Here is a 14,172-nt window from a genome sequence, read left to right as displayed (position 1 = left end):
ATTTTTATATTTCCTTTAATGATTTGAAGCAAATAAAAATAGTTTGTTATCTTTGGTTGTTTTTTACTTGATGTTTCACATCATATTTTAGTGAGCATTAACAGCTTTCTTTACAATTTTTCTGTAAAATTATCTGTATTATAAAACAGTTCACACTTACCCCTCCAGATGCACACATGCACAGCAGTAGATGGGAGGTAAAGAGACAAGGAATGCACCACCACCAGTGAATGCACAGGAGTGTTAATGACAGTGTTACTGAGAGCCAGTATTAAAGTGGCTCTCAAGTTCTCATCCATAGCCCAGGTTTCTATCTTATCTTTCTGCCTCACACATATGTAGGTTGCTGGCATTCAGTCCACAAACATGCACTCCATCTTACACCAAATAATTGACAGCATTAAACTCATATGACACTCATCAAATTTTCTGGTAAGTTTTCATTAAACATAATGTAAAATAAATGAAGAAAGAGTGTGGTGTGTTGTTCTTAAGCTAACTGTTCATATGTACTCCATATATAAAGTTGGATACAAACAAATTTCCTCAGGATTTCCAGGAATGGAACTCCATTGCAAATTTATATGTACATTTCTACTGCAATACTTTCTCTAACCCTTCAGTTTCCTCCTACAAGACCTCCAGTAAACCACAGCGAGAAAAAATTTTCATAAGAGATGACCTCACAATCACATCACAAAACCCTGACACCACAGTAGCAACAACAAACATGCAGCAATACATTACACATGTAGAACAACAGTTTACCCAGAATAAAATGTCCATATCTCCTCTAAAGTCTTATATCTCTTTTAACCCCAGACAGATACAAATCCAGATACACTTTCTGTTATTTTACATGAGGAAAACACAGACTTTTCTTGGCATCACATACAATACACATCATTCACTTCCCACACCAAAAACAACACAAAAACAACAAAATCAAATCTCGTAACACTAACTGGTAGCAGATTTGGTCAAGAAAAAGAATTTCATAGCATTCTATACTAACATTTCATCTGATCCACCCTAAATTATGCTTTACATGCCTGGTTATTTCCCCACTCAAAAGCATATATAAAAAAAGCTGCAAACCATACAAAACAGAGCACTCAAAACTTACTTCCTGCATAGCAACCAAAATACTCAGCACCTACACAATGAAAGCTGCATAGCAACCAAAATACTCAGCACCTACACAATGAAAGCTGCATAGCAACCAAAATACTCAGCACCTACACAATGAAACAGATACTCTCGATACAATCCCACCTCAGCATTGCTCAGCACTCATTTCTTTGCAACAGCGCTAGACCCCTTCCCATCCAAAACACTCCATAACTAACCACCAACCCCTAAGTAAAAATAAAAAGCTTACCACTTGAGACATCCCAGCCTAAACCTTCCATGACAAATCTCTGCATGACTATTCCTGTTATGGAATTTGGAGTGACAGTACAAGAGGAGGTTTCCAGCCCTATTCTCTCTAAAGATCATACACCACTTGTAAGTCATTTATATATTTGTATTCCTTTTGATAATAATAAATCAAACACATGCATTTTCTAAAGCATCTTAATCACTTGATACCATGTGGTCACCTTACACAAATAATAACACAAGGGTGACACAACACCACATCTCAACCTATGGCTCTGTAATGTTTATATCAACAGCCAATGATGATTCCTCATGAGGATATGAAGACTTCCCCCAATAAGAGGAAGAAAGTTTAAAGACAAAGGGCCAGCATGACTGAAGTTGTGCCCATTGCAAGTGTTAAGAAACAAATTTCAACCTCCTATTGGGGGCACTACAGGCTTTCAGAAGAAAATGAGTTAATATCATACACAAACCATAAACTCAAACTAAAACTAAGCAGCAGATTACCATACTTGCTTGTGAATGGATCAGATCCTCCTAAAGAATCATGCCCACTTGAGGATTACTTATATTCATTTCATCAGTTAGAGGTGTATTTGAAAACAATGAATTGTATCTGAGAAAATTTTTTTTTTAGTAAACCAGCAAAAGTTAAATTCAATTTATTTACCATAAATACTACGCATAAAATATACTAATGGTTAATATTGCTTATTCAAACTATTGAACTACAATTACTGATTAACCAAGTTACCCATAACATGGATACTTCTGATTTGCAAGTCTTACTAAACTGATTAATGATTACAGGTTTATGCCAGACATTTATCAAGATGCTTTCATTTTTACAAAAAGCAGCTTTTACTGAATTAAAACATATAAACCTCTATAGCATATTCTCAATATTTTTTGCAAAGTGAAACATGACATATATCTAGGAGCAGACATACAAAATTAAGTTCAAATTCAACAACACTTATGCAAAAATACATTTTCAACAGCTGTCATCCATTCCCAGTACTACCTCAATGAAGCGGAAAAGTAAGCATGCAATAAAAAAAAATAAGATCTAATCTAATCCCATTTACTGCAGCTAGGTCAATACTTCACAGTACCTTATTCACCATGACTGCAGTTGGGGCTTATACAGTGAAAATTCTTGAATCGGCCACCTCTGCCTCAAGGCAAAATATAAGGCTATTACTGAATATGGTGACATCCCATGCATTGTTACCAGCCACTACAGCTCTAAATTCTTCATACACTGGTCAGCTTGTGTGAACATGTCAAGGAGGCCTGCATCAAATATGTGTACTTTCATTACGTAATAATTTCAAAAGCTCTTAAAAAATATATAGCAATGATGAAAACCTTTAATAATTCATATATAATCAATCATATTGGTTTGTAAAAAAAATACTTATGAAAATACTGCATATCTCATACGCCTAACATCCCTCCTGGTATACTTCATACAACTGGCAGAAGAGTAACATAAGTTAGAGGGGATGGAGCACTCAAAATCAGCTTTTCAGCCAAGTTATTGGTATATTATACTTTGCAAGTTATTTTCTAGTTAATCCAAACAAACCTGATTTTTTCTTAACACAGACTCTCCTACACACAAACCATTCAGTGGATATTAAGACTGCCACAGTGAAAGGGTATGATAACCTCAACATTACAACACACAAGTATTGCACTGCATTTATTATGAAATCCTCATATATTTCATGTAAAAAAAAAATCATCTTATAAAACTTCCTTTACTATGATACTGGACAATAACTTCCATTATTTTTTTTACCATTCATAATCACTACTCAATTACATAACTTTTCTGAAAGAATTTAAGGTCCCTTACAACACAATACACAAAGTAGTATTTCCTCACCTTACAAGAGGAAGGAATATGTATTTTATCTAAAACAGTAAAACAGACAAAGATTGAGTACTGAAATATTGTTTACAACAAACTTCAAAGCAGTGAATTCTTGATAACATAGGAAAATAAATGTTGATGTTAAACAGTCAATAAAATCTTTAAGTTGTTTTTCTTCATATTTCATCATCATCTCCTGCATTAGTAAGGTAGCACCAGGAATAGACGAAGAAAGGCAGCATCCACTCACATCCATTCTCTAGCTGTCATGTGTAATGCATCAAAAGCACATCTCCATATCTACAACCAAGCCCACAGACCTTCCCATGGTTTACCCAAGAAACTTCACATGCATTGGTTCAGTGCATGTCAACCTCAGTATACCACATCATTCCAATTCACTCAATCCCATGCATACCTTTCACCCTCCTGAATGCTCATGCCCAGTTCAGTCAAAATAATTTTCACTACATCCTTCCATCTCCAATTTGGTCTCCCCATTCCTTGTTCCCTTAACTTTTTTGTCAACCTTTCCACACTCATTCTTTCCAAATATCAACACCATCTCAACACATCCTCTTCAGCTCTCCCAACCACATTCTTTTTATTACCACATGTTTAAAGGAATAGTGGTTCCAACAATGTTGTATGGTTGCGAGGCGTGGGCTATGGATAGAGTTCTGCGCAGGAGGATGGATGTGCTGGAAATGAGATGTTTGAGGACAATGTGAGGTGTGAGGTGGTTTGATCGAGTAAGTAACGTAAGGGTAAGAGAGATGTGTGGAAATAAAAAGAGCGTGGTTGAGAGAGCAGAAGAGGGTGTTTTGAAATGGTTTGGGCACATGGAGAGAATGAGTGAGGAAAGATTGACCAAGAGGATATATGTGGCGGAGGTGGAGGGAATGAGGAGGAGTGGGAGACCAAATTGGAGGTGGAAAGATGGAGTGAAAAAGATTTTGTGTGATCGGGGCCTGAACATGCAGGAGGGTGAAAGGAGGGCAAGGAATAGAGTGAATTGGATCGATGTGGTATACCGGGGTTGACGTGCTGTCAGTGGATTGAATCAAGGCATGTGAAGCGTCTGGGGTAAACCATGGAAAGCTGTGTAGGTATGTATATTTGCGTGTGTGGACGTATGTATATACATGTGTATGGGGGTGGGTTGAGCCATTTCTTTCGTCTGTTTCCTTGCACTACCTCACAAACGCGGGAGACAGCGACAAAGCAAAAAAAAAAAAAAAAAAATGTCTCTCTTACCCCTTCATTACCCATTCAATCAAATCACCTCACAATATGTTGTCCTACAACAATTCCTTTCCAACCCAACCACCCTCCCCGGCACTCGAAAGTACATATCATAATATCATTTATGATTTTGTTACATAGGATACAGCAGTTACATAAAAAAAATCATTCGCCTAAAAATTTCATGTCAGATTGATTACTAAACATTCTGAAAACAGTATCATCATAGGAATGTTCCATTATAACATTACAAAATAATAAAAAGAACAAAAGATGCATTTAGCAGTTTCTGTGATAACCTTTAAAGGAGTACTATTATAGCCAACTGTACAAAAAAAAAAATAATTGTGGTGCATCATATGTATCACTATTGACAGAAACAATGACTTTTATGTTCTAACTGCACTAATACAACATAAAATGTCAGGAAGGATGCAGAGTGAATATCTCACTAAGAGAACAGAGGGGTAACCTTGAAAGGAGGAAAGCACCTCAAAAAAGGCAGTGTCATTTTCTTTCATTCAATACCAAAGAGACCACTACTCATCTGATCCATGAATATTTTACAAATTTAATAGTTCAGGATAACTGTTCTAATGTGTCTAACAAAAAGTGACTAAATTCATAAATCATTATACAAGTTCCCCTGTGTGTCTCTTGATGTGTCTTTGTAAATGAGTCTCTCTGAAAAATGCTGCACCACATCGGTCACACTTGTAAGGTCTTTCAGCTTGATGCCTCCGTTCATGTGATTCTAGGATTGAATGATCTGAAAATGTCAGGCCACATTTTTCACATTTGTATGGACGCTCTACCATATGTTTCTGGCGGTGGGTTTTCAGGTGACCATCTGTGTTGAAACCTGCACCACAAAGGTCACATTTGTATGGTTTTTCTACAATGATTTTCTTTCTTTGTACAAACTGCCCATTAGCTTGTTGCTGTCTAGCAAGGATATGGAAAGGATTATTTTCACCCATGTTATGTTTGGTATGCATATGAGTTTTTAAATCAGAACTGTACAATAACATTGTACCACATATATCACAACGGAAAGTTCCCTCTTCCCCTTCAAGTTTCCTTTTGCCTATTGAATCAGTTAGTATACAAGGTTGAGGTGAGGCCATGGCGATAGCAGGTTGAGGAGATATAGAATTAGTCATATGAAGATTTGATGGTGTAGTAATAGTGGTTACAGGTCCTGTAGAACATGTAGCTGCAATATTAACAGGTGCAGTACTCACTGTATTTGCCAGATTTGGTAAACTAAATATGTTGCTGAAGTTGTGCATACCTTGCTGGTGATAAATATTTGCCATGTTTACTACCAGTGATGAGTTCTGTGAACTCTCTCCCATTCTGTGTTTCCTCTTATGCCAAACTAGCATGCTATTCTGCAAAAATTGAGCACCACATTCATCACACTTGAATGGCATCTCTCCTGTATGACTCTTTTTATGCCATTCTAAAGTGCTATTGTATGAAAATTTTGCCCCACACTCATCACATCTATAGGGTTTTCTCCGTGAGTGAAGTCTCAAATGCTGTTTCAGTGTATCCTGGTTGTCAAATGTTGCTTCACAAAATTCACATTTGACATTATGTTCCCAGAACAAATTAATGTTCATGATAGCTATGCCCGGTTATTCCTGATGAGCTACAAAGAAGCAATGCACAAAACCTTCCCAAAAGGAAGGCATCCATAGGGCTACGTCACTAATGATGCAATTCTGAAATGTAAAACACACCATATTATATAAATTAAAAAATGTGAACATGACCTACCCATCATTGATTAAGCTGCAACAAATAATAAAAAGCATTAAAAAGAATCAATCAAGTTCATAGAATGTACTGTACTTTCAACTATATTCATGTCAAAATGTAATTTCTCAATTGCATCCAGCCTATAAGCTCACAAATACATAACCTATGTAGTGTGAAAATGTATATTGTCTTCCAGACTAGTACAGTACTTAACTATAAGCTATGTACACTCAGCTGATTAGCTAGGTGCTTAAAATTAAGATCTCTATTCACACAACTTTTACTTGCAACATGCCTTTGCACCACACAATCATTTCCCTGGCATCTTCTCCTGGAAAACGTAAAGCCCTTAACAATTCTTTCCCTACATTTGTCCATTTTTTCATGGTCTATCTCTTCTCCTTATCCCTTTCACCATAAATCCCATCATTTTCCATGGATTCCACATGGCCATACCATCACAAAAGGCTTTATGTACATTTTTCTAACAATTTCTTCACACCACATATTTCTATTGTCTTCAGTCTTGATCTTTTCTCCTAAATCCATCCATATTACAAAGGTTAACCATCACTACAACTCTTATCTTTTATTTTTCTGGACCTTGAAAACCAGTGCTTCACATCATTATTAGTAGAAACAATCTTTCATGCCAAGATCTTTCCTCTATACTTAATTTCTTTTTTCCCATACACCATCTCTTAGTGGACCTTCAGTTCGAAGAAACCTAGTACCATTTCTAGTTTTTCCACTACTATAATTATCAACAATTTTTTCCAAATACTTAAGCTCATTAAGAATGTCTTCTCCTTCTCCACTTACACTGAACACTGCAAATACCCGTTTCTTTCAAAATATGAACCTTTCTCTTCCTTATACGAAGAAGTTTCAAAAGCAACAGACCACTTGGTCCCTTCAAGGCTGTTTGTGACACCAAAAGAGACATGAATATCATAGATCAGTGTGGTAAGAGTAGAAATACATATATATTAGAGATGAAAAAAATTATATCCATTTCATGTAGCTAAGGAAGTGAAATATTCATCAAGTCTATTCTTAAACGTATCTATGATACTACTTTCAACCACTCTAATTAGTAAATCATTCCATATGTTAACAATCCTGTTGAATGAAATGTATTTTGCCTCATTCAAGGTAAAACATTTCCCCACGAGTTTGTAACCATTACTACAAGTGAAATCAGATGACTCCATTCCTATGTAATTTGTTATATCGAGATTATCAAAGTCTTTGATAATTGTGAATGTCTGTATCAGATCAACCCCTAACCTTCTCTTTTCTAAATAGATTTAAGTAATTCAACCGGCTTCATAAAATTTGTTTCTCAGCCCAGGAATGTTAGCACGAGACCGGGTTATAGTGATAGGTGATTTGAATGCAAAGATGAGTAATGTGGCAGTTGAGGGAATAATTGGTATACATGGGGTATTCAGTGTTGTAGATGGAAATGGTGAAGAGCTTGTAGATTTATGTGCTGAAAAAGGACTGGTGATTGGGAATACCTGATTTAAAAAGAGAGATATACATAAGTATATGTATGTAAGTAGGAGAGATGGCCAGAGAGCGTTATTGGATTACGTGTTAATTGATAGGCGTGCGACAGAGACTTTTGGATGTTAATGTGCTGAGAGGTGCAACTGGAGGGATGTCTGATCATTATCTCGTGGAGGCGAAGGTGAAGATTTGTAGAGGTTTTCAGAAAAGAAGAGAGAATGTTGGGGTGAAGAGAGTGGTAAGAGTAAGTGAGCTTGGGAAGGAGACTTGTGTGAGGAAGGACCAGGAGAGACTGAGTACAGAATGGAAAAAGGTGAGAACAAAGGAGGTAAGGGGAGAGTGGGGGAGGAATGGGATGTATTTAGGGAAGCAGTGATGGCTTGCGCAAAAGATGCTTGTGGCATGAGAAGCATGGGAGGTGGGCAGTTTAGAAAGGATAGTGAGTGGTGGGATGAAGAAGTAAGATTATTAGTGAAAGAGAAGAGAGAGGCATTTGGACGATTTTTGCAGGGAAATAATGCAAATGACTAGGAGATGTATAAAAGAAAGAGGCAGGAAGTCAAGAGAATGGTGCAAGAGGCGAAAAAGAGGGCAAATGAGAGTTGGGGTGAGAGAGTATCATTAAATTTTACGGAGAATAAAAAGATGTTTTGGAAGGAGGTAAATAAAGTGCGTAAGACGAGGGAACAAATGGGAACTTCAGTGAAGGGGGCTAATGGGGAGGTGATAACAAGTAGTGGTGATGTGAGAAGGAGATGGAATGAGTATTTTGAAGGTTTGTTGAATGTGTTTGATGATAGAGTGGTGTTTTGGTCGAGGTGGTGTGCAAAGTGACAGGGTTAGGGAAAATGATTTGGTAAACAGAGAAGAGGTAGTAAAAGCTTTGCGGAAGATGAAAGCCGGCAAGGCAGTGGGTTTGGATGGTATTGCAGTGGAATTTATTAAAAAAGGGGTTGACTGTATTGTTGACTAGTTGGTAAGGTTATTTAATGTATGTATGATTCATGGTGAGGTGCCTGAGGATTGGAGGAATGCTTGCATAGTACCATTGTACAAAGGCAAAGGGGACAGAGGTGAGTGCTCAAATTACAGAGGTATAAGTTTGTTGAGTATTCCTGGGAAACTATATGGGAGGGTATTGATTGAGAGGGTGAAAGCATGTACAGAGCATCAGATTGGGGAAGAGCAGTGTGGTTTCAGAAGTGGTAGAGGATGTGTGGATCAGGTGTTTGCTTTGAAGAATGTATGTGAAAAATACTTAGGAAAGCAAATGGATTTGTATGTAGCATTTATGGATCTGGAGAAGGCATATCATAGAGTTGATAGAGATGCTCTGTGGAAGGTATTAAGAATATATGGCGTGGGAGGCAAGTTGTTAGAAGCAGTGAAAAGTTTTTATCAAGGATATAAGGCATGTGTACGTGTAGGAAGAGAGGAAAGTGATTGATTCTCAGTGAATGTAGGTTTGCGGCAGGGGTGTGTGATGTCTCCATGGTTGTATAATTTGTTTATGGATGGGGTTGTTAGGGAGGTGAATGCAAGAGTTTTGGAAAGAGGGGCAAGTATGCAGTCTGTTGGGGATGAGAGAGCTTGGGAAGTGAGTCAGTTGTTGTTCGCTGATGATACAGTGCTGGTGGCTGATTCATGTGAGAAACTGCAGAAGCTGGTGACTGAGTTTGGTAAAGTGTGTGAAAGAAGAAAGTTGAGAGTAAATGTGAATAAGAGCATGGTTATTAGGTACAGTAGGGTTGAGGGTCAAGTCAATTGGGAGATAAGTTTGAATGGAGAAAAACTGGAGGAAGTGAAGTGTTTTAGATATCTGGGAGTAGATTTGACAGTGGATGGAACCATGGAAGTGGAAGTGAATCATAGGGTGGGGGAGAGGGCGAAAATTCTGGGAGCCTTGAAGGATGTGTGGAAGTCGGGAACATTATCTCGGAAAGCAAAAATGGGTATGTTTGAAGGAATAGTGGTTCCAACAATGTTGTATGGTTGCAAGGCATGGGCTATGGATAGAGTTGTGTGCAGGAGGGTGGATGTGCTGGAAATGAGATGTTTGGGGACAATATGTGGTGTGAGGAGCTTTGATAGAGTAAGTAATAATAGGGTAAGATAGATGTGTGAATTATGTACATGTGTATATATGTATATGTCTGTGTGTGTATATATATGTATACATTGAGATGTATAGGTATGTATATTTGCGTGAGTGGACGTGCATGTATATACATGTGTATGTGGGTGGGTTAGGCCATTCTTTCGTCTGTTTCCTTGCGCTACCTCGCTAACGCGGGAGACAGCGACAAAGCAAAATAATCATAATAACATAAGTATACATACGTGAGTAGGAGAGATGGTCACAAGGCATTATTGGATTACGTGTTAATAAATAGGCGTGTAAAAGAGAGATTTTTTGATGTCGATGTGCTGACAGGAGCAGCTGGTAGGATATCTGATCACTATCTTGTGGAGGCGAAGGTGAAGATTTGTCAACATTTTCAAAAAAGAAGAGAAAATGCTAGGGAGAAGAGAAGGTGAGATTAAGTGAGCTTGGAAAGGAGACTTGTGTGAGGAAGTATCAGGAGAGATTTAGTGCGAAATGGCAAATGATGAGAGCAAATGACATGAGGGGAGTGGGGGAGTAATATGATGTACTTAAGGGAAGCAGTGATGGCATGTGCAAAAGATGCATGTGGCATGAGAAAGGTGGGAGGAGGGCAGATTAGAAAGGCTAGTGAGAGGTGGAATGAAGAAGTAAAGTTGTTAGTAAATGAGAAAAGAGAGGCATTTGGACGATATTGACAAGGAAGGAATGCAAATGACTGGAATATGGGTAAAAGAAAGTGGCAGAATGTCAAGAGAAAGGTGCAAGGGTTGAAAAAGAGGGCAAGTGAAAGTTGGGGTGATAAGGTATAATCAAATTTCAGGGAGAAAGATGTTTTGGAAGGAAGTGAATAACGTCCATAAGACAAGAGAACAAATGGGAACATTGGTGAAGGGGGCAAGGGGGGAAGTAATAACAGGTAGTGATAAAGTGAGAAGGAGATGGAGTAAGTATTTTGAAGGTTTGTTGAACATGTTTGATGCTAGAGTGGCAGATTTAGGGTGTTTTGGTCGGGGTAGTGTGCGAAGGGAGAGGGTCAAGGAGAATGGTTTAGTTAAGAGAGAAGAGGTAGTGAAAACTTTGCAGATGAAATCCAGCAAGACAGCAGGTTTGGATGGTACTGCAGTTGAATTTATTACAAAAAGGGGTGACTGTGTTGTTGATTGGTTGATAAGGATATTCAATGTATGTATGGTGAAGTGCCTGAGGATTGGCAGAATGCATGCACAGTGGCATTGTACAAAGACAAAGGGGATAAAGGTGAGTATTCAAGCTACAGAGGCATAAGTCTGTTGAGTATTCCTGGGAAAATGTATGGGAGGGTATTGGATGAGAGGGCGAAGCCATGTACATAGTATCATATTGGCAAAAAGCAGTGTGGTTTCAGAAGTGACAGAGGATGTGTGGATCAGGTGTTTGCTTTGAAAAATGTGTGAGAAATACTTAGAAGAACACATGGATTTGTATGTAGCATTTATGGATCTATAGAAGGAATATAAGGCATGTGATAGGGTGGATAGAGATGCTTTGTGGAAGGTCTTAGAGTATATGGTGTGGGAGGTAAGATACTAGAAGCAGCGAAAAGTTTTTTACCAAAGAGTAAGGCATGTGTACGAGTAGGTAGAGTGGAGAGTGATTGGTTCCCAGTGAAGGACAGATTGTGCAGGGGTGTGTGACATCCCCATGGTTGTTTGATTTGTTTATGGATGGGGTGGTTAGGGAGGTAAATTAAAGAGTTTTGGAGAAAGGGGCGAGTATGTAATCTGTTGGGAATGAGAGGGCCTAGGAAGTGAGTCAGTTGTTGTTCTCCGATGATACAGCTCTAGTGGCTGATTCAAGGGAAAAACTGCAAAAGTTGGTGACTGAGTTTGGAAAAGTGTGTGAAAGGAGAAAGTTGAGAGTAAATGTGAATAAGAGCAGGGTTATTGGGTTCAGAAGGGTTGAGGGAAGAGTTAACTGGGATGTAAGTTTGAATGGAGAAAAATTGGGGGAAAAGAAGTGTCTTAGATACCTGAGAGTGGACTTAGCAGCAAATGGAACCATGGAAAAGGAAGTGAATCACAGGGTGGGGGTGGGGAAAAGGTTTTGGGAACGATGAAGAATGTGAAGAAGGAGAGAACGTTATATCAGAGAGCAAAAATGGGTATATTTGAAAGAGTAGTAATTCCAACAATATTATATTCTTGCCAGGCATAGGATATGGATAGGGCTGTACAGTGGAGGGTGGATGTGTTGGAAATGAAAAGTAGGACTATGTGGTGTGAGGTGGTTTGATCGAATAAGCAATGAAAGGGTAAGAGATGTGTGGAAATGAAAAGAGTGTGCTTGGGAGAGCAGAAGAGGGTGTGTTGAAATGGTTTGGACATATGGAGAGAATGAGTGAGGAAAGATTGACAGAAAGGATATATATGTCAAAGGTGGAGGGAACAAGGAGAAGCAGAAGACCAAATTGGAGGTGGTAGGATGGAAAAAGATTTTGAGTGATGAGGGCCAGAACATACAGGAGGGTGAGAAGCATGCAAGGAATAGAGTGCATTGGAATGATGTGGTATACCGGGTCGACGTTCTGTCAATGGACTGAACCAGGGCATATGAAACGTCTGGGGTAAACCATGGAAAAGTCTGTGGGGCCAGGACGTGGATAGGGAGTTGTGGTTTCAATGCATTACACTTGATAGCAAGAGACTTAGCATAAAGGAGTGTGGCCTTTTTTGTTTGTTTTCCTGGCACAACCTTGCCGAGGCATAGGGTAGTGATGCTGTTTCCTGTGGGATGGGGAATGGATGAAGGCAAGCAATTATGAATATGTACATGTGTATATATGTATATGTCTACATATGAGTATGTGTATGTATGTATAAGTGTATATGTTGATATGTATGTGTATGTATGTGTTTGTTTATGTATACATATGTGTATACGAGTGGCTGGGCCATTCTTCATCTGTTTCCTGGTGCTACTCGCTGATGCGAGAAACAGCGATTAAGTATAAAAGAATACATAACAATATATATAAACTGCAAAAGAAGTTAGGAGAGATTTCCACAGGTATTACTGGTTTTACCTATTTTTACATTACTACATTAATTATCTCTATGATTTCCTTGATTCACAGCAACCTCACTTCTACTACCTTGTTTGATATTCGAAAAACTGTAATGCTGCAAATAATGCTCAACCATTTTGGTACTTTCTAAACACTACAATGACATTGCAAACTAAATCAATCAATATCCAAAGCTAACAGGAATTGTAAGCTAAACCTCACTTTAACCTACTTATATCTTTGTAGGTGCAGTTCCAGTTTAGTGTTGTACAAGAGAAATAATAAATGGATTTTGATGAAATTCATATCAATAAATTCGTTTTACAATGAAAAATTTATTTATATCAAGGGAGTACGATTTGGAGCAGTAGTTTTCCCCTATTAAAATTAATAAGGGGGACTTAAAGGTCAAGTAAAATTCAGTGAAAGAGCAACATAATTCAAGAGATCCTACACAAACCTCGCCCAATTCACCAAGGGCCCAAAATATACCTAATTATTCAATATTACAGTCGGAATATATCACTTCCAGAGTACACCTAGAGCAATTTATCTTATTTTCATCAATTTCATCTACTAAAGAATACAATAGTATTCCAAATAACGTTTCATCAATGTATATAATTCTACATCATATAAGGAGTTCATTAATATCAATTTCTTCCAAATTCACAATTTGTATATTGAATTTGCCCCACCCCCCAAAAGGGGACTATCAATTTACTGTATTATTACTCCCAAAATTCAATTTCACACTTCTTACAATATCTTGCTATTAGAAACTATATTTTGATCAATGAATTCCCATTAAATCCATACCAGAATAACGTACATATATCTCATAATATGCTTACCATATCTTTATATCATATGCTCGTATATTCAATAAGTTAATGAGCATAAATGCGACATTCATTAGGATGCGAATTATTCTAAGTGAACTGTTTTCCATGCCATCATCAGCCTTAGTATAATTTACATGTTAACAAAACCGTTGTTACGAATCTAATGGACTGACTGGTCCCAAAATACATCATATACTTAGTATCTTTTGTCACAGAACGGATGAATAATTCTTACTGAATTATGAAGTGATGTTTGTAGGAAGGCAGGAGACCATGTATGTTTGCGTCGCTTTGTGACCGAGTCCTCGTGCTGCCCCCACCACCACCGCCACCAGGAGTCCTCGTGCTGCCCCCACCACCACCCCACCACGAGTCCTCGTGC

General features: G+C 38.1%; 1 protein-coding gene across 2 annotated transcripts; it reads right to left on the bottom strand.

Moving 5' to 3' along the window:
• On the bottom strand, positions 1-14,172 carry LOC139756704 (uncharacterized). Of its 2 annotated transcripts, XR_011714416.1 has the most exons (3): positions 14,026-14,172; positions 1,239-6,243; positions 1-1,197 (listed from the first exon to the last, which is right to left on the bottom strand). XR_011714416.1 is itself a non-coding variant. In XM_071676385.1 (2 exons), exon 2 carries the CDS (start codon positions 6,139-6,141, stop codon positions 5,146-5,148), a length of 996 nt encoding a protein of 331 aa, XP_071532486.1. In that variant the 5' UTR covers positions 6,142-6,243; positions 14,026-14,172; the 3' UTR covers positions 1-5,145. The 2 variants fall into 2 exon arrangements, 1 of the variants encoding a protein (XP_071532486.1); XM_071676385.1 differs by having other exon boundaries at positions 1-6,243.

The sequence above is a fragment of the Panulirus ornatus genome, chromosome 23 (genome assembly GCF_036320965.1).
Source record: "Panulirus ornatus isolate Po-2019 chromosome 23, ASM3632096v1, whole genome shotgun sequence".
In the NCBI taxonomy this organism is placed as follows: domain Eukaryota; kingdom Metazoa; phylum Arthropoda; class Malacostraca; order Decapoda; family Palinuridae; genus Panulirus; species Panulirus ornatus.
The sequence above is the reverse complement of the archived record's forward strand: the minus strand, read 5'-3'. Positions and strand labels throughout refer to the sequence as shown.